General features: G+C 37.2%; 1 protein-coding gene across 2 annotated transcripts in view; it reads right to left on the bottom strand.

Moving 5' to 3' along the window:
* Positions 1 to 25,846, bottom strand: part of GPD2 (glycerol-3-phosphate dehydrogenase 2) — a 137,298-nt gene that overhangs the window by 22,436 nt on the left and 89,016 nt on the right. For both annotated transcript variants that reach the window (XM_036745358.1, XM_036745357.1), the window contains exons 6-8: positions 18,102 to 18,266; positions 17,087 to 17,231; positions 8,200 to 8,393 (exon numbers count right to left, since the gene is read on the bottom strand). In XM_036745358.1, the coding sequence (XP_036601253.1) occupies positions 8,200 to 8,393; positions 17,087 to 17,231; positions 18,102 to 18,266 (504 nt within the window). The remainder of the gene's footprint in view (positions 1 to 8,199; positions 8,394 to 17,086; positions 17,232 to 18,101; positions 18,267 to 25,846) is intronic.

Raw genomic sequence — 25,846 nt, 5'->3', positions numbered from 1 at the left:
AGCATCCTTTGTCATCAAAACCCAAAGAGAGACTGAGCGTATGTGGCTAGAGAAGGAATGTCAGGGCTCTGGTGAACTTTATGTGAGGTTTCTGATGGCTGTATATTTACGTGATGGGGCCATTCTCTATTCATAAATACCCTGTATCTGACATTAATAGAAACTTTGTAAAAAAAAAAAATAAGGAAAATAAAAATACTATTAGAGTCAGAGCAACGAGGAAAAACAAATCATCCTGAACAAGTACCCCATGGTAGTATGGCTTACTCATATGGCACTAAATTCACTTTTTTTTAAAAGAGCCAATTCTATAGAAGCTAAAAGCGTCCTATAGTGCACCTCTCAGATAATGTACAGCCTGATATGACTTTGTGGAAATAGTAAAGGCAAAATTAGAAAATTAATTTTTCCATCTACTAGTAGGTACCTGAATTATTTTCTAATTGCTTACAACACAAACATCCTGCCTCTACTATAGTAAACTTTTCCCATGTCATTTTTTAAAAAGGAACATAATTTTTCATTTACAATTATTATCTTTCCTTCTAAAATTGCAAGTAGACCCATTGTATTTTCTATTAAAGCTAATAGTAGAAAATAACATACAACATTTAAGTTAAGAAAACTGCATAGCTCTGTTTCTTCTTGGGCTATTTGTGAGTATGTTTTTGGATACTACTTTCCTGTGTTTGCTACTTAAAAAAAAATCAGTGCAAATATCTAAATGAACAAGGGGTGGGGGGAGGGGAGAGAAGTGTCAGAAATCAATACTTCTCTAGCAACATGTTTAACCTGCCGAAATGAAGTGTTAATCACAGAAATAAGATACCATATTACATTTATAAACTAATGAAACTAGAAAAAGCAAAGCGTGTGACACGATAATTAAACTGCTGGAACACATCCAAGCCTGTGTGTAAGTTGATAACCCTGGTGCCGTCTCTGGCAGTTAAAAAGCAGGTCTGCAATGAGGTGATACGGCCAGCCTCGTTGTTAATTGAATAACAGGCCATCTATAAACACTACTAATTGCACATGTGAAAACCTGTGTATAACTAGTGGAACTGCCTTCAGAAGCACTCAGGGAAAAAAACTCCTTGGGTGGAAGAGACTGCAAATATTCTGTCTCCCTTAATTCTTCTAAGTCATAGTTTAGGCTGGCCACCACATCCATTTTATTAACCTCCCTACAACAGACTTAATGATACATTTTTTTCTCAAGATTATTTTTCTTCTTAACTCAATACAAAGAACAGAACTATCAATTTCCCATTTCAAGAAAGAACAAACAAGTAATCTAGAAATTTCAGCCTGTAAATTGCAAAAGAAGACATGATCTTATTCCCAACAGCAAAATGCTTTTCGGAATTATTCTGACGCATTTTGCAGCAGATGAACAGCACGGAGTGTGAAGATTTGACAGTTGTTTTTTTTTTCCTTCTCTAAGCATTATAGCCATTTGGGGAGGCTCAGAAACTGTTCTGAGAATTTTGTTTATTCATTCATTTAATAAATTTCTTTTTAAATGACTTGATTTCACTTCTGATGAATGAGAACTATTTTCAAAATATTTCAAACCGTGCTCTTAACCAATCATTTTTTTTAATCTGTAGGGGAGACTAGGTGGCCCAAGGGAGTAGTTATGGGATGTGGAACCTCTTCTAGGTTAAACAGTTCAAATCTAAATCAGGTCAGTTGAGACCAAAGGTCATTGCCATTTCCCAGCTGCTGTGAAATGAATGGATGAACTCAATCCAGTTCCTACCTGACAGGCATACACATCATAAACCCATATAACACCAGTGAGAAATGTATTTGTATAGAGCCTAGCACATTATTACCAACTCAAATATTAAAACATGTAGATGAAATAGAAATGAGTCAACTGACTGAATGGAGGATGAAATCCAGGGCTTCTATTTTTTCCAAGTCCCTTTCAGCTTTGAAAAGCATGATTCTTTCAGGGACCAATAAAATTCCTTTAGAAAAATATGAATCTTAATGCCATGGTTCACTGCTAACAGGAAAAAGATATTGCCCATCCTTGCAAGCTACTACTCTCATTTTTTAGTATTATTTTAATTTGCTCCCAAATAAGTGCTCCCATCAACAAGTATGTAGAAGAGAAGGAGGAGAAATGTTTTGAAAAGTGATTGATGAGACAATTAAAGAAAAAAAATGACAAAAACATGTGGTATAACTAAAAAGGTAGTTTTAAAAATGTCCTGTTTGAAAATTTCCATGACTCAGGAAATTTTCCGTGTATTTAAGTAGTTTTTTTGTCCTTGCAGTCATTATTACTTTCCTTAGTTATATACAGGTATTCAAAATGTGTTATTGTTCTAATGATTCTGCTTTCTTTCTTCCATCTATGTCATCCCCATTTTGTTGTTGTTGTTTAGTTACGTCCAACTTCTCATGATCCCATTTGCGGTTTTCTTAGTAATAATATTGGAATGGTTTGCCATTTCCTTCTCTGGCTCATTTTACAGATAAGGAAGAGCTAAAAACAGGGCTAAGTGACTTGCCCAGGGTCACACAGCTAGTAAGTGTCTGAGGCCACATTTGAATTCAGGAAGATGAGTCTTCCTGACTCCAAGCCTGGCACTCTATCCACTGTGCCCCCAGCTGCCTTGTCACCTCCATCCAAGTTCTCCATTTCTTTAAATTCATCTTATTCATTATTTATTATGGCACAATGATATTCTAGTACATTTATAAGCCATATTTTTTGTGCCACTTCCCAACTGATAAGGGTGATTTGATTTTATGGATATTTTTTGCAATTTTCTTTTTAATTTTTGTTTTTATTATTAAATATAGTTTTCTTGTAATTTTTTGTAGTAGATCTTGCCTTTGTGTAGCCTCCAACAGAATCCTAACAGTAGAATCACTAGATCAAAGGGCATAAACGTTCCTGTAACTTTTATTATATAATTCCGAATTGTTTTTCAAAAAGAATGGAACCAATTCAGTTCCACCAGCAGTGTATTGGTGTGTATATTTTTCATCAGCACAATGGCACCAAATATCATATCTCATTATCTTTGCCAATTTGATGTTTTTCTCAGGGATGTACTATTTTCATTTCTCTGATTATTAATTTGAATTTTTTCACATGTTCATTGAAAATATGAATTTATTTTTCCAAGACCTGCCTGTTCATGTCCTCTGACCACTTAGAGCAGGGGTTCTTAATTTTCATGTTTATGTCAGGGACATCTGTGGCAGTCTGGTGAATCAAAAGGACCCCTCTTCAGAAAAGCATTTTTCAATAATTGAAAAAGAATGCTAAATTTCAGGTAGAGGTTAATGAAAGTCAATATGTGATTTTTACCCACCCCAAGTCACAGACCCAAATCTATACACAAGCCCTTTAGGGGTCTGTGGACCCCAAGTTAAGAATCTTTGACTCTGAAAGAATTTGTTCTGATAAATTCATGTCAATTCATTATAGGTTTCAGATATGATTTTTGTCAGAAATGTGTACTATAAAGACTTTTCCTCCAGTGAATGCCCTTACTTGTTTTAAAGTCATTTAATTTTGCAAATTTTTATACAACAGAATTTAACTATCTTGTCTCTTATAAAATTTTTTTTCTTTGAAGATGGTTGAGAATCCTCCCTGCTCCACCATGTTGAAAGATATAATATTCCTCTCCACTATGGTCCTCTAATTTTGTTTATTGAGTCATTTTAATAATTAGATTGTTGATCTACTTGGAATCTGTTTTGGTATGAAAATTTCTTAGGCAAGAAGATCCTTAGAAATAAAATGAAACTATGCTTTGGTTAATTCTTATTCCCATCTAGATTCGATATCATGTCCCAACACGGTACCTTTGATGTGTTAGAGGGCTAGATGAAAAGCTCCTATGGATCTTTGATTTTAGAAAAGGAATACCTAAACTCAGATATGATAAAAAGTGATAAGAAGTGAGCAAGAGAGAGGGAGTGTAGGAATGGGGCCTCTCAGGATGCTAAGATGTATCTACCACTTTTACCACAGGTGCTTCCCACCTGAAGAGCTGATCTACAGATGTTTTCAGACCCAGAAATTGAAGACCTGACTAGTCATGCTCGGTTAACAATTTCAACCACTTTTCTTAAAATCAAATTTGACTGTACCTGTCCATTACTTTTAACTATTCCACTACTACCATAAAGCTCTCTAAGTGGCATGAAGTCCAACCAAAGCTGTGATCATACTTCATTTATTTGCAGGTGGTATCAATATGTTAGACTTAACACCAGCTGCCCATTGGCACTACCTACATCATAGAATTGTTGTGAAGAGAATAGGTTTGTTTTACGACTTTGTAGCTATATAAATATGTTGTCGTTTTTATTTTTACCTTTGCTGGCATTTTTATTTATATATAACTTAAGTTGAGGTAAATAACTGCCTCTAATTTGGAATCCAGGAAGCTGTCTTCCTTTTACCCAGCAATAGATAAAGCAACCCTATTACTCCCACTACTGATAGTTACCACATTTGAATACTGAGGAATAAAGTCCTGCTTCCAAATTCATTTCTTCCTTAACTACAGAAGTTTTAGATTCCTAGATATCTGGGTTTGTATAGAAACCCACTTTTTCTAAGCACATAATACCACTTACTTCTTAAATCACCTCTTCAAAGCGGTAATTCATTTCAATGTAATTTTATAAATATCTACCAATTTTTAACAAGACTTTTCATATTATAAAATTTCAGCAAAAGAAATTGAAGCCCTCTGAAATTAAGTAATCCTTTCATTTTTGAAGGCCCTGGAATATATTTCTATTAAATAATCCAGTTCTTTGTGGTGGGTTGTTTTTTTTTCTCTAATGGACTTAATCCCCACTTGATACAGTCATTAAATGATATATTTCAAAGTTCAAAGTAAAGAATGCTTGGTCAGTAATCAGAGGATTTGGGACCAATCCCAGGTCTACTGCTACTACTTGTGTGGCCTTGGACAACTCTATTCTCTTCTTTGCCCTCAGCTTCCTCATCAGTAAAATAAGAGCTTAGATTTGATGATCTCTGAGCTCTCTTCCAACTCTAAGTCTATGATACTATGATCCATTTATGTTTTATATATAATTATGTGGCTCCATATACATATATATAACATATAAACATTCAAAGACTCATATGATTCTGCATCCATGTATGTTTATACAATGAACATGTTATCATAGCAGGGGCAGGTAGGTAGTTGTAATGGTAATGTAAATTTGAAGATCTTTCCCACCCACCAGTAGGCCCAAGTGACCTGCTTCCATCACAGGAAGCCTAAGTCACATGTGGTAGGAGGAGCCTGTTGAGAAGAAAAGGAAACTGTATCACAGGAAATGCTCAGAGCAATTAAAGCTGAGGGAGAGAGCAGACCTGTGCTAGCTGTGCTGTGAGTGTGTTGGTGGCAAGGCTCCAGCAGGGGGGCGGATGGCTTTGGGATGGAGTCGTTCTCAGCTGTGGTATGTGTATTGAATTTTTTGCTACTTTGATGGACTGGACTTATTGGCTTTGGGATTTGGTTCTTTGGTGTCTGAATAAATGCTTTACTTCTTCTACCTTCTATATGGAGAGTTTCTTATATTTTGCAATACAGAACTACACAGGCATATTCACAATTATCATCGATGTTGTGATTACTGCCTTGCTGTTAAGGTGGTGCGATGAAAAAAGCATTGGGCCTGAAGTCAGGAATACCTAAGTTCAAATACAGCCTCAGGCACTTACTATCTGTGTTACCCTGGGCAAATCACCTAACGCCTGTTTGCCTTAGTTCCTCATCTGTAAAATGGGGATAATAATAGCACTTACCTGCTAGGGTGGTTGTGAGGATTAAATGAGATAATATTTGTAACTGTGTCTGGCACATGGTAAGTGCTATATAATGTTAGTTTTCCAAGCACTGAAACTCAGCACCCTTTAGATCAGTAGATCAGCAGTTCTCAAAGTATAGTCCACAGACTCCTAGGGATCCCTGAGAACCTTTCAGGGAGTTTGTGAAGTCAAAACTACTTCCTTAATAATACAAAGATGTTATTTGTCTATTAAAATATTCCTTTCTTTTTCAACTATATATCTGTGTGAGGCTGGGTTTTCTTCATATATTTCAACCAAAACAACATATTGAAACAGACTGAATGCAAAAGCAGAGATGAGAATCCAGCTGTCTTCTATTAAGCCAGATACTAAAGAGATCTAAAAAAAAAAAAATATAAAACACAATGCCATTCTTCTTACTTTTTTTGTTTTGGAAAATATAGTTGGCTTTTTTTTCTACAAAAATTATATTTATGTTAATATGCAATGAGTTAATTGTTATTTTAAACATATTAATAGTTTTAAAATACATCCATTTTAATTTCTAGTATGGCAAATATTGATAGATATAGCCCACATAAAACATAAGCTCTTTGAGGTTTACAATAATTTTTAAGAATATAAAAGGATCCTGAGGCCAAAAAGTTTCAGAACTTCTACTTCAAAAACATACAAACAATGGGACTCTCTTAAGCAAAGGTGTCAAACTCATGGCTCATGGCAAAATTCCCCAGTGAGGCCAGAACCAGATTAAAATGTAATTGAGAACTGTTTTGTTTTTAAACTATTTTATTTTTAAAAAAATAAAAATATAATATAACACAGATAGTGTTAATTTTCATTTTTCTAAGTCAATATGCCTCAACAGGTATCCATATCAATTTAAGTTTGATACCACTGGACTACATGATTAGACCTGAAAACTAATAGAAGCTGCGCTCCCCTAGCCAAACAATGAGAGGAAAAAAAGTTTATATTGTTCTGCATTTAAATGTTGAAGAGAAAAGATATCAGGGAAAAGAATAAAGGGTAAATAATAGGAACTCACATTTATATGAATTTTAAGGTTTAGGGCTTTTCTTCACAACAAAAAGGTAAGGAGTATAGAAAGCACCATGGTATAGCAGACAGAATACTGGACCTGCAACCTGTGTTCAAATTCTGCCTCAGATACTTACTAGCTGAATGATTATTAGCAATTACTTAACCTTCCTAACCCTCAGAGTCCTTATCTGTAAAATATAGATAACAATAAGACCTACCCACATGATTGTTGTGAAGATCAAATATAAAATTCCTTGTAAAAGTGAAAGCACTATAAAATATCAGCTATTAGTATTGTTATTAGGGCCAACATTATTATCCCCATTTTACAGGTTAAAAAAACAAAACAGACCAAGATCTTAAGTGACTTGTCCATAGACACACAGCCTTGTAAGTACTAAGAATAGAACAGATTATTGCTTTTCTTGCTTTGCTGAAACCGCTACTATGGCAGATGTTTGGTGCAAAAGTAGACTGAGATAGCATGTGGGAACACTCAACGGATCTGCGATTTTGTTAGCACAGGGAACTCCTTCCACCAACACAAACTGCTACTTGCCTATGGCTTAGCATGATCTTCAGATACGTCAGACCTGGCAAACAGATCAAAGAATGTTACCAAATTGACACCAGATACAGGAGGGAAGGAAAGGAAGGAAGGAAGGAAGGAAGGAAGGAAGGAAGGAAGGAAGGAAGGAAGGAAGGAAGGAAGGAAGGAAGGAAGGAAGGAAGGAAGGAAGGAAGGAAGGAAGGAGGAGGAAAGGACGGAGGGACGAAAGAAGGAAGGAACCCACAAATACTCACTATGAAAAGCAACATCAAAAAGTGGCTGAACAAAAGAATGCAGTCACTGAATCTTCTTAACTAAATTCTGTCATCGATATTGCATTTTCTCAACAAGGAGGGGCTATCAGATCCTTAGCAAGATTTTAAGAACCAGAGCCTCAGCTCTCACATCTCTTTCGACTTGCTTATTCCCTAAATTTTTTCTCCCCTTTCTGAACCTCAGGATACAAAACAAATAACACTGAAAGCTTCACTCTGGCTCAGAAGTGACAGGAAATTCAGACTACACATCTTATTAGTATAATAACCATGTTTAACCAGAAAATACCAGAAAGTATAGAATGCAAACAGAGGACCTTGGTGGGAGACAAGAAAACCATCTATTATCATGTAAACTGGTCACTATGACATGAACATCTTCCAAAAGCCTTCTAAAGTTCATAACTCCAGGTCTAGCAAGAACATGTGTGAAGATTAGAAGACAGAGGAAGGACATGGTATACTTTTCCAGAAACTAAAAAGAGACAAAGTTTACAGAAGCCAAATATTACCTTCAACGTCACAACTTAGGTAGTTGCGTACTTCACTCAAAATGAAGTTAATGTCTTCCTCTGAAGGAATAGGATGTGAGGTGATATCAGTTGGGCTATCAGTTGTCCCAGCTATGGTCATCTTTTCCCAGGGCAAGAAGAAAATAACTCGTCCATCACTGGTGGCAGGGTCAAGTAGTCCCATACTCTCTGGGCTGAGGTAAAGAAGAGAGTTACTCATTTCTGAACTGGTACAAGAGAAACTGGTTATATACATCTCTAAAGGGCAATTTTCATCCACCATTCTCAAGCATCCAAGTGACTGCTTTCACTTTCATTTTCTATTTGAAAATCTGTAAAAGAAGAACCCTTAACAAGGATTCCATGAGTATTTCTACTTAAGTACTTTGTTCAGGCACAGAATTTTAATAAATGACAATGGAAGATGATGGTCCCCAAACAGCAAAGAAGGTCAAATTAGAAAAGTCACATTTTTAAAAAAAAAGTTTTATCTTTTATTTTCATATCACCTTCATTTACAAATATATCTTCTCTCCTTCTAGAGAGTCATTCTTTATAACAAAGATGGAAGAAGAGGGGAAAAAAATAGTTTAGTAAAATTAACCCATCAACCAAGGCCAACATTATATGGAGTGTTCCACACCCATAGTCCTCTCCACCTCTACAACTAAGGGAGGGGAGGGGCTGTATTCTCATCTTTTGAAAGTCACATTTTCAAATGACCAACCATACATATGTGTGTGTATACATACATATATCTATATCTATATCTATATCTATATCTATATCTATATCTATATCTATATCTATATATATATATATCTTTGTGTGTATACGTACATATACATATATACATGCATATATGAATTTTCCTTAAGAATCTGTCTATCAAAAGGAAATATTTTTGACATCGCTTTTTAGTTGTTTTGGTCCCCACGCTTGCTACCTAGAGCATCCACACAGCATACTGGCTCAGGTCAAATCCCCGTGATTTTTAGAGATGAGTTAGGGATAGATAGTTCCTCAATCTTTAAAGTATGATGAAAAGTTTTCCATTGGGATATTTGCTACACCCATTATTGAAAGTCGCCAGACAATATGCAAAAGAAAGGCTATAATAAATACCAGACACTGATCTGAAATGAAATTCTTCACTCCTTTGAGCATGGGTGTGATCTGTGCCCCTTTACAGCTAAGGATGGATTTCTATTATCACCATGAAACTAGGATAACTTAAAGAAGTGGTTTCATGGGAAAAGGGATTTCTACTATTACAAAAATCCCAATAAGCTTGATTTAGCATAGTGCTTTGCAAAGAACAAGCATATGGGGGATTTTTTTTTTAATTAAGTTGATGCTGGGATAAACATCAGAAGAGAGGGCAATGAATGCCCAAGTAAAAGGAAAATTATCCTCACCAGCCAGAACATCCTTCAGAAAACACAGGCTTTTTAACGAATGTATTTTTATTCAATCAGCATTTATGAAATACCTACCATGTGTCAGGCACTATGCTAAACATTAACATCACAAAAAGAAGAAACATTCTGGCCCTCAAGGAATGTACTCTCTAACAGGGAAGACAACATATACCTATAAAAACATATATAAAACTTTTTTTCCCTTTTTGATCCAGACCAGTGATTTCTTTGGTGCAGAAAAGTTTTAGTATAAAAAAAAAGCCTCCTACCAATGCATGTCTCAACTTGCTGTGCCACTTAGAGTCTTAGAGACTTGCCGGGGGACTTAGAGCCTAAAGGACTTAGGACATGTATGTATGCCAGAAGCAGAACTTGAACAAATTAGGAAGGAAGGAGAGAAGAGGGAAAGAGGAAAAAAAAAGGAAAAGAAGGGAAAAGAATCCACTAAATGCCTACTATGTGCCAGACACTGTGTAAGGGCTTTACAAATTTTATCTTATTTGATCCTGACAACAACCTGGGGTGGTAGGTGGTATTACATTTTATATTTTACAGCTGAAGAAACTGAGGCAAGAAGAGTGTTATTTGCCCAGCATCACATCACTAGTTAGTATCTGAGGCTGGATTTCCCTGAATAACATCACAAAAAGGTGGTAGAAATGAGTTGCTTGGGGTCTCTCAAGCTCATTTTATAGATGGGAAAACTTGCCCAAAGTCATATAGCTAGTGAGCGTCTGAGGAAAGATTTGAACTGAGGTCTTCTTGACTCTAGGCCCAGTGTTCTATCCACTGCACCACCTAGCTACTTCTGGGCATAGTAACCTGTTCTTTGCCTTACTCATTTTTGTTAAGAAAGGCACACCAATATTCCCTGTATTGGAAAGGCTTTTACTGGACATGTGAAATGCCTGTCCTGCATTCCTAGTGTTTGGTAAATGAAGCCTCTTTTTTTTTCAGAGCTTGAGAGACATAAAGCAACTCATTTCTATCTCCTTTTTGTTATGTTATTCAGGGAAAGCCAACATTGCTCTTTAACAAAATGCAGAATTTTTTATAGTCATGTTTCAAACATTTGGACCAATATAGCTAAAATCTCACTTTCATTCAGAGATAATCTAGAAGGAAAACATCTTCTTATTGGATTTCTTAAATCAAACTATAAGCATTTTGCCTATGTGGTGTCCCCATCATGAACTACACTTGGAAAGATCATATATATGCTTCTCTGGAGACTAAGGGTACCCTTGAAATAATAATAATTTTAAAAATCTATAATAGCCAACATTTATATGCTTACTAGGTACCAGGCACTATACTAAGAACTTTACAGTTACTATCTCATTTGATCCCCACAACACTTGGAGGTAGATGCCATTATTATCCCCATTTTACAGATGAGAAAACTGAGGCAAATAGAGCTTAACTGACTTGCCCAGAGTCACAAAGCTAGTGAACATCTGAGGCCAAACTGGAACTCATGTCTTCCTGACACCTGACCCACCATGCTATCTACTGTATCATCTAGTTGCTCAAAATATCTGCTTCAGATCCAAGGCTATATGAAGACTTCTGTGCAAGTATTCCTATCTGAGAAGACATTTTTCATTTTCTGAAGCATGCCATTGAATTGGGTTGGTGAGATAGTATAATGGTAATGTAAATGGGAAGATCTTTCCCATCCATTAATGGGCCCATGTGACCTGCTTGGGTCACATGGAAGCCTAAGTCACATGAGTTTGAGTCACATGAAGCCTGTGGTGGGAGGAGCTTGCTGAATGGGTGGAGCAGGAAGGGTGGAGCAGAGCTGAGAGGAAGTTGGTCAGAGCTGGGAGAGAGACAGTGGGAGTAGCAGTTTGGAAAGAGAGCTGGCAGTTAGCATGAGTGAGAGCCAGGGAGTGATTTTGCTTGAGGTGTGGGAAGGCCCTAAAAGAGGGAAGGCCTGGGGATGTGGGTGCCCCCTGCATGGCTAATGTGTGTAGATTTCTTTGTTGCTATGATGGATTTCGCTTTCTGGGGTTTGAATAAATGTTTTGAAAGTCTGTTATATTTTGTTATATATTTGTTATATATTTTGTGATTCAGAACTATGCCAGCATATTCATAGCCCCTGTAGGGACTGTGAGTATTGCATTGGCGCTACAGATGGGTGGTGGTCAGCAACATCCTTCATCAGGAGGACATTCCTGCTACATTTCCTCTCCTTTCTGAGAATTCTGACAAGCATCCTTTCAAGGGAGACAGAAGAAAAGTAGCTAGATTGGACAAAAGGCATCAGTCTATTCAGAGAATTTTGCCTATTTCATTGGTGGTTCTAGTTCTAAATGCCATTTGCTTGGACTCTTGGGAAAGGGAATATCTGGCTGAAGCTTGGGTTTTTTCAACATCAGGTTCAACTCTGAAGGAGCTGATTTTTAAGAAGAAAAGCTGCTCAGTTCAGTGCAGGAACTTGGTATTCATAAAGACATATCTTCTTATCTACATGGACTGAACATCTTTCTATTGTTCCATTAGCTGCAGATCACAGCTCTGACCTTGTCCAACCATATGCCATATATGGACTGCTGGTTAATGGGGGGGGGGGGTGCCCCCCCCCCCCGCGGGCACAGAGAACTGAATCAGAGCAAATATATCACAGATATTCATATAATAACAACAGAGGTAATAGTGGATAGAGCATCAGAAACAGGAATACATAGATTTAAGACCTGTCTTTGCATGACTCTGGTCAAGTCACACAACCTCTGGACTTCAGTTCCACATGTGTAAAATGAAGGGTTTGACTTAGATGGCCTTTAAGGGATCTTCTAGCTCAGAAGCAATGATCCTATGATACTGTTAGCCCTTCCACATCTTGGGGCTTAGGGGCATAGTGACCCCATGGTCTGGAAAATCCACATAAAATTTTTTGGTCCTCTCTTCGTACCAGAGAAACAGTCTGATTTCTTTTCTTTTTCTTTTATGAGGTGTTTACATTACCTTATTGTAAAATTTGGGTTCATATTAGACAACACTATACTTATACTTTATGCATTTCTGAGTTTCTAAACTTTTTCTATGTCATCTGCAGGCCTTTGTGTGTGGTCTGTGGCTTTTGCAAAACTCCCAAAAAAATTCCTAATCAATTTCTTATGCTGACCCACAATATATCTAAACCATGAGGGGGAAAGTCTTTGTGTGAAAGGGATAACTGTAAACAATTCACATTTATATAGTGCATTAAAGTTTCGCAGCTAAGCGGCACAGTGGATAGAGTGCCAGGCTTGGAATGGGGAAGACTCATCTTCTTGAGTTCAAATCTGGCCTCAGATACCTATTAGCTGTGTAACCCTGGGCAAATCACTTAAAACTGTTTGTTTCAGTTTTCTCATCTATAAAATGAGCTGGAGAAGAAAATGGCAAACTACTCCAGCATCTTTGCCAAGAAAATCCCAAATGGGATCACAACGAGTAAGACACAACTGAAAAACAACTCAACAACACAATTAAGGTTTTGCAAAGGACTTTCGTCACAACAATTCTGTGAAAAAGGTAGTGAAATTTATCATCTCCATTGCACATTTGGGGAACTAAGGCTTGTGGATTAAGTGATGTGCCCATGAACACACAGTTAATAAGTGTCTGAGACAAGATTCAAATTTGAATCCTTGACCTCAAGTCTAGCACTCAATCTACTATACAGCCTCAGTCAATATTCACTCAGTAAATATTTATTGGTTTCTTGATTTCTTACCACACATAAGACATTGTAATATATTGTAGAAGGTTCAAAGAAGCTGCTAGTTACCACCTGTGTGGCCTTGGGTAAGTCACTTGACCTTTCTGGGGTCAGTTTTCTCCATTTGGAAATCACAGCTGGAGACTAAGTTCTCTTAGACCTCTGATTTCCATGATACAGCTCTAAATCATATATAATGGGAAACAGTGTGATATAGTTGGATTTCAAGTCAGGAAAAACTGACTTTGAATCCTGCCTCTGACAGCAACTAGTTGTAGGGACATTAGGTCAATCACTTAACTCTTATGGACCTCCAGCTTCCTCTTCTGCAAAATAAGAATAGTAATATCTATAACATCTACCTCACAGGATTGTTCTGAGTCTCAAATGATATATTTAAATGCTTTGTAAACTGAATGACAAATATTAGCTATCATCACCTTTAGCTTTATGATTAAACTTTCCTTCCATATTCGTGTGGTAAAAATTTTTTTTTCATTCTAGAAGAATCCAGAGAGTGTGTTTTATGTGTACACACACTCTTTATTATTTTAAAGAGATACTCCCTGAGAACCTCAGGCACTATGAAATGGGGTCTTTTTGAAACTGTAAGGATACATATTGTTTTGGGAAACCCTTTCATTGAGCTGCAAGGGTTAATATCTCATGACAACATTTTCAATGATGCATATAGATATATATATAGATATATATATATACACACACACTCTGACTTATTAGCAATGATAGAACCAAGAACATCATCTAGGATCATGTTTGTGTGGATAGTTGCTTTATAGTGTTATATTCTTAAAATATACTGCCTTTTTTGATTTAAATACTTAATTATTAACTGAACATTCCATATTTGGTAACTTGAGTATTAAATATCACTATAAAAATGCAACCACAAAATCCTTTAAAATTGTTAAAGGCAGTAAAAAGAATTTTAAAGGGTGAAGGTGACAGTTAACAATACACTTATATAACTGGGAACAGGCGAGAAGCAATACACCAACTACCTAAGTGAAGACATATGTCCTGGGCTTTGAATTAATGAGAGAAAAGGGAAGATAAAGCTATTAATGGTGGATATTAAAATTTAAGAAGCCACTAGGAAATACTCTAGATCAAATTTTAAACCAGCTAACTCATACTCTTACTGAGAGAGAAAAATCTGTTTACAATGAAGAAATGATTTTGTAAGATTACACTAAAGTTTTACAATGGATGTTCCTCCCAGTTAAAATCTGCACCAAGAAGAGAGATGTAGACCCTGTCCAATGTGCATGTATCATTTTGTACCAAGAGGGAAAGCTTGTTGTTAATTATGTGTGTGTGTGTGGGTCTAAATTCAAAGAACATTTTTCTCATGCAGACCAGTGCTTTGCTGAAGTAGCCTAATTTAAACTGAAATCAGTTTATTGTTAACTACTTAGCAATCAGTGGGATAGCTAACAAACAGTATGTGAGGACAGACCCAGTTTAGGGAGAACAAAATAACATAACCACTAATCAGGGGTAGGAAGCACCTACTGAAGAGATGGTTATTCAGTTACATAGATTTCAGTCACTTAGTGCCTTTGTAGAGAGCATTGTAGAGAGCATGACCTGAGAAGTTTAAGTAATTTAAAAAAGGATTTTTTTTCAAATTTTCCACCTTTACGTCCACACGCAACTCCCTTTTCTACTCTGATTTTGTAGTTTACATAAGACTATGGCACACACAACACATTACTTAGGTTCTTCCTAAATTTAATAAATTCTACAATAATGCAGCCAAAAGAAGACACTATTATAATCCTCTAAGCTCTGTAGGTAGTAATTGGAAAATGTGAATGGAAGACAACTCACTGAATTCCCAAGCTGATCTAATTCTGGCCCATCTCTTAGAGTTGGGTTGTCATCAGTCTGGCTGAGGGCTTCCCCAGACAGTTTATACCAGCCCTGGCTCATCTCTAAGAATGTTGGGCAAAACAAGTTTGAGTCAGATTAGTGTCATGAGTCATGGATTGGCAGGCCCAGAGATCAAATGCAATCTCCTGTTCTTTCACCCTACCAAACCGAGTGACCTTAAAAACAAAAACAAACCTATCTTCCTTGGATCCACAGAACTACAAATTGACTATCTGTAATCACTACCCACAGTGAATCCTTTGGGCCTAACCAATTTCCAAAAGCATGGGACTCATCTGGAATTAAAATGGCCTTTGAAACTGATAAATTGAATGGAATTAGACTGGTTGTATCCTATTCCCATAAAGTTTCCCAATTCAGGCAACAATGAAGATGTCCAGGATTGCTTCTGTCATCTTGATCAGCACCATATTTCTTGTCATTGGTTAATGCCTTCATGCATTTGGGAGGAGGGGAGAGGAGGAATATAAGGAATATAAGGTAATGTCCCATGTTCAAGGTTATTACAACGCAAGGGATTTTTTAAAGTGATGAAAAGGTCACTAATCAGAAGGTAAAGTTTAAGTACATGAAAGATCACAGAAGATCCTGGAGATTACTTAATGAAACAAACTCTTCAATGAACAAGAAGGAGTTGGGGTGGGGGGAGGAGGGGTGGGGAGGGAGACAACTAAAACAGAACACTGCATACTCTGTAATATATTTGTGCTTAATAATTTTTCCTTAATGCCCAAGGAGGAATTCAGTCTGGAAGGCTAGAGGTTTGATGTTTGGTTTTTTTCCAATCATGAGTGTGAAATACAAAAGGCATAGATAAAGCATTTTAAGTAGATAAATATTACACCCAATCCTAGGAAGTTTATTGGTTTCTAAAGAATTAAAATGCAGCGAGGGACTTTGCCTATAGGTGGAGCAGCAGATAGAGCACCAGGCCTGGAATCAGAACATCAGAGAGTTCAAATCTGACCTCAGACACTTACTAGCTGGGTTACTAAACAAGTCACTTATCCCTGTTTTCCACAGTTTCTCATTTATAAAATGAGCTGGAGAAGAAAATGCCAAACCACTCCAGAATCTTTGCCAACAAAACCCCAAATGGGGTTGCAAAGAGCTGGACATGACTGAAACAACTCAATAAGAAAAAAATTATAAGCTCTTTAAGGGCAAGGATTGTTTCATTTTGTCTTTGTATAGCTCATACCTAATGCAGTACCTTGAATACAATAGGCAGCTAAATGTTTATTGAATAAGGTATATGGTGCCCCTCTCCCCTGCCCCCAAGACTTTCCTTAGTATAGTGAGATTCTGCCCAAATCTGTCACTCTCTCAGTCTCTCATTTAAAACATGACAATATCAAGAATGACCTAAATGAGTTATTTCAGTCTAAAGGAAGAATTCCTAAATTTAGTTAAATTGAAACAATTCCAGTATACTCATGTTCAATTGATTATTCTCAGCAAATGAATATACAGGATCGAGTACCCTTGTAGAGAGGCCACAAATCTCTACCCCTAAGAAGTTAATCTTGTCATAATTGGCTAAGAACTGTTAGACTACATTTATCATTTATTCTACTTTTCTTTTTAAATGCACTTCTAAAAATGAATCTTATCCTGCCTTAGAGTTGAATACCCAAATGAATCCTTTTTTCTTTGTATATCTTAAGAGAATAATTCATTACATTTCCTTCTTAAGTAGGTAGGCAATTCTAGTTATTAGGAAAGGTGGGTCAAAAGACAAATCTAAAAAATTATAGGTTGTCTTTGGGGAATCTCACACACTCTAGCTACAAACACTGACTAGTGCAAAAGGTTGATCTTGGAATCTGGTTACCTGTAATAACCAGGCATCACAATGTGTACCCCAGCACTTGGCTGACAGATGTTTGGGGTGGTCTGATTATCCATTTTGCGCAGTGTGTCTGTGAAAGGTCCTGTAGCATTGATAACGCATTTGGCTCTCACTTCAAATTCGTGCCCTGTGAAAGAAAACAGCATCAATCACAGACCCCATTTGTTTCTCTGCTCACTGATGCTTTGGATTATTAATTTATCTATTAACTTAACCTATGGTGAAGTATATTGTATGCCACATTAAGTGACATGAGCAGCTGGAATCACTGAAAAAGCAGTAGAAAAGGTTCCCATATGGGTTATTTTATACACACGCATGCGCACGCACACACACACACACACACACACACACACACACACACGCCCAAAATGAAGTAAAGAAAAGATGTGACTTGTTTCATTTGGGCTCCCATTCTAATTTGCTGAAATATCCAGTATTTAAGAACCAAATCCCAAGAAACCACAATGAGAAAATAATCCGTTTCCTTCTTTAAAATGAACTTCCTAAACAAAGATGCCATCAGACACTTTCAGAGGACTGGTTTTGCTCAACAGAAAGATATGGTTATGAAGCCTTGCCCATACTGCCAAAGAACCAGAACATGAATGAAAGCCTGTCAGAAGTTAAAGATGACCAATGTTAATGACCCACCGCTGTGCTTTGGAAATGCTCTGCCTATGTTATCTAAGTGATATTTAAAAACTCAACTTGCTTATTTCATTTTATTCATAACATACTTCTGTGAAGAATACTCAGAGCATTCCTAGCTGAGGCATTCTTACCTGGGAATTTTTTTTTAATAGCAAGCCCTTCCACTAAGAAAAAAAAAAAAGATCAGTGAGACCTATTAAAGGCAATTTTTCCTATTCAACCACACTTAGAGAGTAAGGAATGGTATTAATCTGATTCTGAAACCTAGCTTAAATGAGAGTGTGGTAATGGACAAAACTATATAACAATTCAATAAAGAAGCAAAGACAGGCAATGCACATACCTGTTAGCACATCCCTGCACCGTGCACCACTTACACGCAGCTTCCCAGTTTGTGGATCCTTCTTCTTCAACAAATTCCTCACTTCAACATAATTGGCTATGGCAGCCCCATACCTGGCAGCAGTGAGTGCAATGGCAAGGTTCATCCTTGCATCATTGTGTTGTCCTGCAGCAGGGAAAGGAATCAAAGGAAGGACATGAGTCACCTCGAGCCACTGACTTATGGTATGGAAGTATGTCATAACAGATCTGTCACATCTGTCCCTGTCACCAGGAATATATGTGATGGCTGGTCAGGTCTATCAGGGATTATTTAAATATACATGGCCTATTCTAGGTCAGGGCAGTACCCTGCTATTTAGCAGTAGCAAATGCAATGTTATTCACCACTGGTCTGCAGAGCTGACATCAGGACCCAAGAAGATTTTAAAAATTGTAATTATTGTCCACCACATTTTAGACTGAATATACAAATAAGCCTTCCCTTTGACCTTCCAGGAGGGAAGTAATGCAAGAATTTCATAAAATGGGTTAGCAAATTTTGTGAACATACGTTTTATCTTCTATCAAAAATTCTTTCAGTCAATGTGCATTTACCAGATGCTGACTACCTGCAAGACACTATGCTAGGCACTATGCGAGATACAAAATAAGTCATGGCTAAAAGTTGAACCTTCCAAGGGAAATCCTTTCTAAAATTTCAGGCTTTTCATAAATGGATTTTCTTGATTGAATTTTGACTTCAGGGTTTTGATTTTTTTTGTTTTTTTTTTTAAGGGTAGCAACTGAAGAACCTCCCATAAAAGCTAAGACATTAAAAGGAGCAAAATTTAATTACAGAACAATTCTTACCTGTATTGTTAAAGATTTATTGCTGAAAAATCCTAGTTAAAGAAAACTAAAGTGCAGGAGGGAGGAAAAGGGGGGAGGGAATGATTAATCACTTTAAAATACTGACATCACCAGAGACTTTTTCTATTTATTATTGCCACTGAAGTTAACGCTGACCAGGAAGAATTACTCTACATTGCAGAGGCCAGGTTCGGTGTGCCCTGAATAATTAATTACTTGGTACTAGATGTATGGAGGCAGGGTTCAAATTCCCACATGTTGGGATGAGTTCTATCAAGATAATACAGATAAAGGGAAGGATTTGTAATGGATATTGTTGTTGATTTATGTTACCAGAATACCAAACATTTAGTATAAATGGTTTATGTAAAGTTTCTTCCTTGTGATTCTGTCTGTGCAATGCAGAACCACCACACAAGTAATCTGTTCTCTCTAAAAGGGCAAAGTTATAAAGATAGAATCAATGGCTGAGGATGCTGCTGCCCCCTCCCTACAAATACCTTATTCTAACAGGACTGAACTGATGTAATCATCTAGAAACACCCTTCCTACCCCATCCCATCCCCAAAATGAAATGTTATACTAAGTGCAGAAAATATTCTAAATATTCTACACGCAATATAAAGAATTATTGAATTGGACTAAAACCACATCCAGGAAAGGGACAGGCTTTTGGGGGGGTGGAGGCGGGGCAGGAAATAACTTCAGCAAAGGGGTGGATAATGGGTAGAAGAGATTAAAAAAAAAAACCTAGCCCTAATTATAAGAGTACAAAAAAGAAAATTTTCTCTAAAATGTGAGACTCCACCTATATATATACAAAAATATTTATAGCAACTCTTTTTGTGGTGGCAAAGAATTGGAAATAGACGGGATGCCTAATAATTGGGAACTGGCTGAACAAGCTGGGGCATATGACCATGATGTATGACTGTTGTGCTGTATAAAATGAGGAAGGAGATGGTTTCAGAAAAACCTGAGAAGACTCATGTGAATTGATACAAAGAAGAGTAAAACCAGGAGATCATTGTGCATACTAACAGTAACATTATAATGATAATTCCACCCCAAATGTTAACACAGGCTATTTGTGCCCTACCTGTGGTAGAGCATTCCAAGCTCATAATGGCCTGATCAGCCACAGTCAGACACACTGAATCTTGGCTCAAGTATAGTGATGTCATTTTGGTCCTCTTCAAGAATGAAAACAACAACCAACAATGATAGTCAACTACAAAAGACTTAGCTACTCTGATCAGTACAATGATCCATGACAATTCCAGAGGACTCATGATGAAAAATACTATGCACCTCCAGAGAGAACTGATGACTCTAAGTACAAACTGAAACATACTTTTTTTCCACTTTCTTTATTTTTCTCACTAGCAGGGTCAGGGGATGGGATGGGGCACAAAACATGGGTAATATGGATTTTTTTTGCATGACTTCACCTGAGTATCATATTGCCTGCCTTCTCAATAGGTGGGGGAGGGGCTGAAGAGAAAAAGAGAATCTGGAACTCAAAATTTAAAAGTAAATGTAAATTAAAAAGTGCATGTAAAAAAATAAGAATAATTAAAAATAAAATGTGAAGCTGCTAGGTACTCTAGTCAATAAAATGATAGACAAGGAATATCATAGTCAAATTCAAGAACTTCTATGTCAAAGAAAATATACTCCAAGTGCCCAGAAGGAAGAAGTTCAGGTACCAAGAATTACATGTGACTTGGCAGCTTTTATAGCAGCTTCTGCTATAAAAGACAAGAGAAATAGTCTTACAACCAAGAAGAGTTTATTTTGTGAGTATAATCCCCATAGAGAACAAAAGGGATGAAAATAAAAGAGGACTTTGAAGCCTCTCTGATTAAAATTTTTTTATGAAGACCACAGCTGAGTAGAAACTTTGAAATATAAGAGACAAGAGAAATCTAAAAAAGGTAAATTACTTGAGTATTTCGAAGGGACTGTATAATCACATAGTGTTAACAATCTAGCAAATAGCAAATGTCCCTTCAGGACCTCACTATATTTAAAGGAGACTGAAGGAGATAAATAAGAAAAACAAAAGACCTGGGAATAGATTGATTCTGATCTGAGGGTTTTATGGAGGGAAAGAGAAAGGATGGTAAAAGGAGTATGTTAATGATGTGGGAGAAGGATTCAGTACATAGTATTTCTAAAAATTGATGATATGTGAGAAGACTAAAAAAGTAGACGATGAGGTGGGGGTACTGTGTTTCAGATAGATCTCATGTTTATACACAGAGTTTGATATAGAAATACATCAAACAATACCAAATACATTAAATCTTTCCTCAGACACTAATAGCGTGACCATGGAGAAGTCACTTAACCCTTCTCAGCCTCATTTTCTCATCTGTAAAATGGGAATAACTCTAGTACGTCTCTCACTAGGTTGTAATACATCAAAGCTTTCCTCAGACACTAATAGCATGACCATGGGCAAGTCACTTAATCCTCGTCAGTTTCATTTTCTCATCTGTAAAATGAGAATAATCATAGTATCTTCCTCACTGGGGTGTTGTAAGGATCAAATGAGATAACATATATAAAATGCTTTGTAAACCTTCAAGTTCTAAATAAATCCTAGCTATTGTTATTAGCTTCCAACATATTTAACATTAGGTTTTTCTTATTTAGAGATATTTTTATACAACTCTCTCCCTTTTTATGACACATTGTAACACAAAGTGCCATACCGTATATGTCTCCCATATTATTCCTACCTCTTGGAACAAAATTTCTGAAAATAAAATGGACCACTAGAATACATCCATTTTGCTAGTAAAGGTATTACCATAACTAAAAATTAAAAATAAATTTTAATTTTAAAAAAGGCATTACCACAACACAATCAAATTTAGGTCTTCAAATAATGGTTTTCTTGAAGCAAAGCTAAGTGGCATTATTACTTCATTAATGAAAAATAGCTTCATGCTGACATTCACATCAAAAAAGTATGACAACTCTGTAAGTCTGCTTTTCCACTATGTGGCTGGTCATTTTCTCTTGCAATCTGACATGTGTGCACACATGTTTAAAATTCACAGGGGAGGAGGAGACTGTACTAGAAAGGTCTATAATTGTTTCCAACGGGTTTAATCTTTCACCATTGTTTAAAACAAAACTTTAATACCCACGCACTCTCACACATGTGTGTGTATATGTGTCTGTCGTGGGACTGAAAGGAAAGATATGGTTTTTTGTAGAAGAGGCTACTCATTGAGAAAAGTGTTCTAAACATAAAAACAAAAATCTCAGGGTTTTTCTAGCAATTAAAATGGAAATCACAATAATTTTTTTTCAGGTAAAAAGTTATTTCAAGGCTTCAAGGTCTTGTTTCCCTGTTCTTTCAAGTGAGTTAAACACAGAAGAGTAAGAAGAGGGAGAATATTCCATGTGCAGAGCTCTAAATAAAGGAGGGAAAGTAACTTGTAACCTCAAGAACACAAGTCACTTAATACAATTGAGAGGGAACTTTCTGTAATTTCCCATGGAAATTTCAGCAACAATTGCAGTTTTGAAGTGCCCATTTTAAAATGCCCATTTACAGTAGAGTGCCCAGGTCTATACTAAATCATGTACCTAGGGGGCGCTGCAGAAATACTCATCCTTCGAAAAGTCTCTTAAAGCTATGCTTATTCCCACTCTTCAGCAGAAGATACTGCCATAGGAAACACCATGAGAATGCATGTTTGGCTAGGATTTATTAAGTGCCCACAACGTACAGAGAGAAAAGCACAAAGAAAAGCAAAAGCAGTCCTTACCTTCAAAGAGTTTATATTCTACTTAGGGAGCTTTAGCACAGTGCCTGGCACATAGTTGGTGCTTAATAAATGTTTATTGATTGAGACAGCATGTACAAAATACAGAGTGGACAGTATCCCCCACAGGGGCTGCTGAATGACAGTAAAGGCCTCCTGCAGAGTTGTCTTGGAAGCCAGGGAATTAAAAGTTAGGTGAGGACAGAGATCATTCCAAGAACAGGGATAATAGTCTGTGTAAAGGAACACACATGGGAGATGTAGTGCTTTGTACAGGCAGGTGTGGATGGGTTTCTGACTGCGTGGAAGGGAGAATATAAAAAGATTGGAAAGGTAGGAAGTGGCCAGGTTATGAAGAGGTCTAAATTACAAACAAAGAATTTTATATTTCATCCTGTACATGGTAGGGAACCACTAGAGTTTATTGAGGAGAGTTATGATCTAGATTAACCTATACTTGAGGAAAATCGCTTTTGGCAGCTATACATAACATAGACTGAAGTCTAGAGAGACTTCAGGAAGTAAGACCAGTTAGAAAGCCACTCCTATATTCTAGGCAAGACATATGAAGTAGGGTGGTAACTGCGTAAGTGGAGAGAAAGTGATATACATGAGAGAAGTAGACAAAGAAATTACGGCAAGTGATTGGATATGTGGGGTAACAGAGAAGCTGAGAATAATACTGAGTTTGCAAACTTCAGTAACGAGTGGAATGGCAGTGCGCTGGACAGTAATAGAGAAGTTCATTAAAGGTGAGAATTTAGGGGAAAGATAATTATTTTCAGTTTGATATGCCTATGGAACATCTAGTTCAAAATGTCCATCAGGTGGTTAATATGGGACTGGAGATTAGAACAAAGATTTGGCCTGGATAAATAAATCTGAGAATCACCTGCATAGAAATGATCACTGAACTCATTGAAACTGATGAGATTATAAAGTGAAAGAGAAGAGAGAAAAGAGGAGGGGCCCAGGACCAAGCTGTAGGGGACACCTGGGGCTAGTGGATGTGATGTGGATGAACTTACCATTAGAGACTAAAGCAGGAATAACCAGACAGGGAGGAGGAGAACCAAGAGAGAGCAGAAACACAAAAACCCAGAGAGGCAAAAGTAACCTATGAGGAGAAGGTGGTCAGCAGTACTAAAGGTCACAGAATGGTCAAAAAATAGTAGAATAAAGAAGGGGCCATTAAGTGTGGCAATTAACAGAGCATTGGCACCATTAGAATTTTCATTGTCTGATGAAGTCAGTGGCTACAATTGGTGGATGTGGTAGAATATTGTTAGGTTTTGTTGAGGACTTTTTGTTCATTTTGGAAGGGAGTAGACTTAGGTCTGTTTATAGTTGGGCAAAGAAAGAGTCAAGAAATAGAGACTGAAGATGAGAGAGACAGAGACAGAAAGAGAGAGAGAGAGGATAATGGTGGTGATAATCTACTGGTATAGGTGAGTGGAGGGTGAGATCAAGGATACACGTACAGAGTTTGGCCTTAGCAAACAGAAGGGCCATCTTACAGCAGAAACTAGAGAAAAAGATAGAGTGGGCAATGATGTCAGTAACACAGAGGTAGAATGAACCAGGGAGACATAGTAAGCTTATCTGGTTTTGCCGAGGGTCATTTGAGACTAGTTAGCATCACTTTGCACTGAACCCAGTCAGCACTGTTCCTGTTCCATTCAACAACATATAAGTAAGACAATATAGGAGAATAATCCAGTGTTGAGGTTCAGTGAGTGAGAAGGTAAAGTAATTTGGGATTCAAAAGAGGATTAAAACCAACAGCTATTTCTTGAGTCATTTAAAATTAATTTTTTTAAGAATGAAGTTAAGGATGATATGAAATTGTCGTTGAGGACATCACTAAGTCAAGAGTCAAGATACAGTGTGTCTGACTGTGGCTGACTTCTACACTCAATATGAGCTTAGAAGGTACTACAAGTTGAGCATAAATAGTCCATATGAACATTTGGAATAGAGCTGTCTCACATTTCTTTTGAGCTATTGAAATTTGGCTTCTCACACAGAACAGAGCAACTTCTTTGAAGAGGGTACACCATGCTGGCTGGTCCTGTGCCAATGTCTGCCATGTCTCACAATAGATACCAAAGTTCTTCAGAAAGACCTTAAGAGCATCCTTATATTGCTTCTTCTGTCTGTGTGAGCAATTGCCTTGTGTGAGTTCTCCATGTAATAGTCTTTAGTCAAACATATGTTTGGCATTTGAACAACATGGCCAGCACATCAGAGTTGTACTCTCTGCAGCAGAGTTTGAATGCTTGGCAGTTCAGCTTAAGAAAGGAACTCAGTGTCCAGTACCTTATCTTACCCAGGTGTTCTTCAGAATCTTCCTAAGACAATTCAGATTCAACTTTCTAGCACGGCACTGGTAGACTGCCCAGGCTTCACAAGAATACAACAATGAGGTCAGCACAATTGTTCTGTAGACCTTTAATTTGGTCAGCAACATAAGACCTCTTCTCTCCCACACATTCTTTTGGAGCTCTGACAATGTGTTTATCAACCTCATCATCTGTGGGTACATCCCTGGAAAGTATACTGACAAACTAAGGGAACTTACCCACAGCATTCAAAATTCTCCATTTGCTTTAAGCACGTATGGATGGTATGGTGCTGGCTGGTGAAAAACCTCTGCTTTTTTGGTGTTAATTGTCAGGCCAAAATTAGCACAAGCAGCAGAGAATCAATTCATATTCTGTGGCAGGTGAAAGATCGGTCTATTAAGGAGGACTGGCAAAAATCTTGCCAGCAATGGTGAAGAGAGAGACCCCACCACCACCACTCTGTGATTATCACAAGACAACCTATTTCCCTTTCCATTACAGAGATGGGCATTGGAGACATCCTTGAACTCTTGAAGGATAACCTCTTCTTGCCACATAACACAGAAGATTTCAGTTAGCTTTTGTATGAGCAGTGGACCCCTGCTTCATAAATTTCTGCTAGAAAAGAATCATGACCAGGTTCTTTGCCAGATGAAAGGAGCCCAATGGCGTGCAAAACTTCTCCTTTAGTTGAAGTTCAGTGAGAGAGGGGTTGACTTCAACCTGAGGTATATGGTCAATGGCTTCAGCATTGGCTGTTGATG

The sequence above is a fragment of the Trichosurus vulpecula genome, chromosome 2 (assembly GCF_011100635.1).
Source record: "Trichosurus vulpecula isolate mTriVul1 chromosome 2, mTriVul1.pri, whole genome shotgun sequence".
Classification (NCBI taxonomy): Eukaryota; Metazoa; Chordata; class Mammalia; order Diprotodontia; family Phalangeridae; genus Trichosurus; species Trichosurus vulpecula.
Note: the sequence above shows the minus strand (reverse complement) of the source record. Positions and strands in the feature narration are given on the sequence as shown.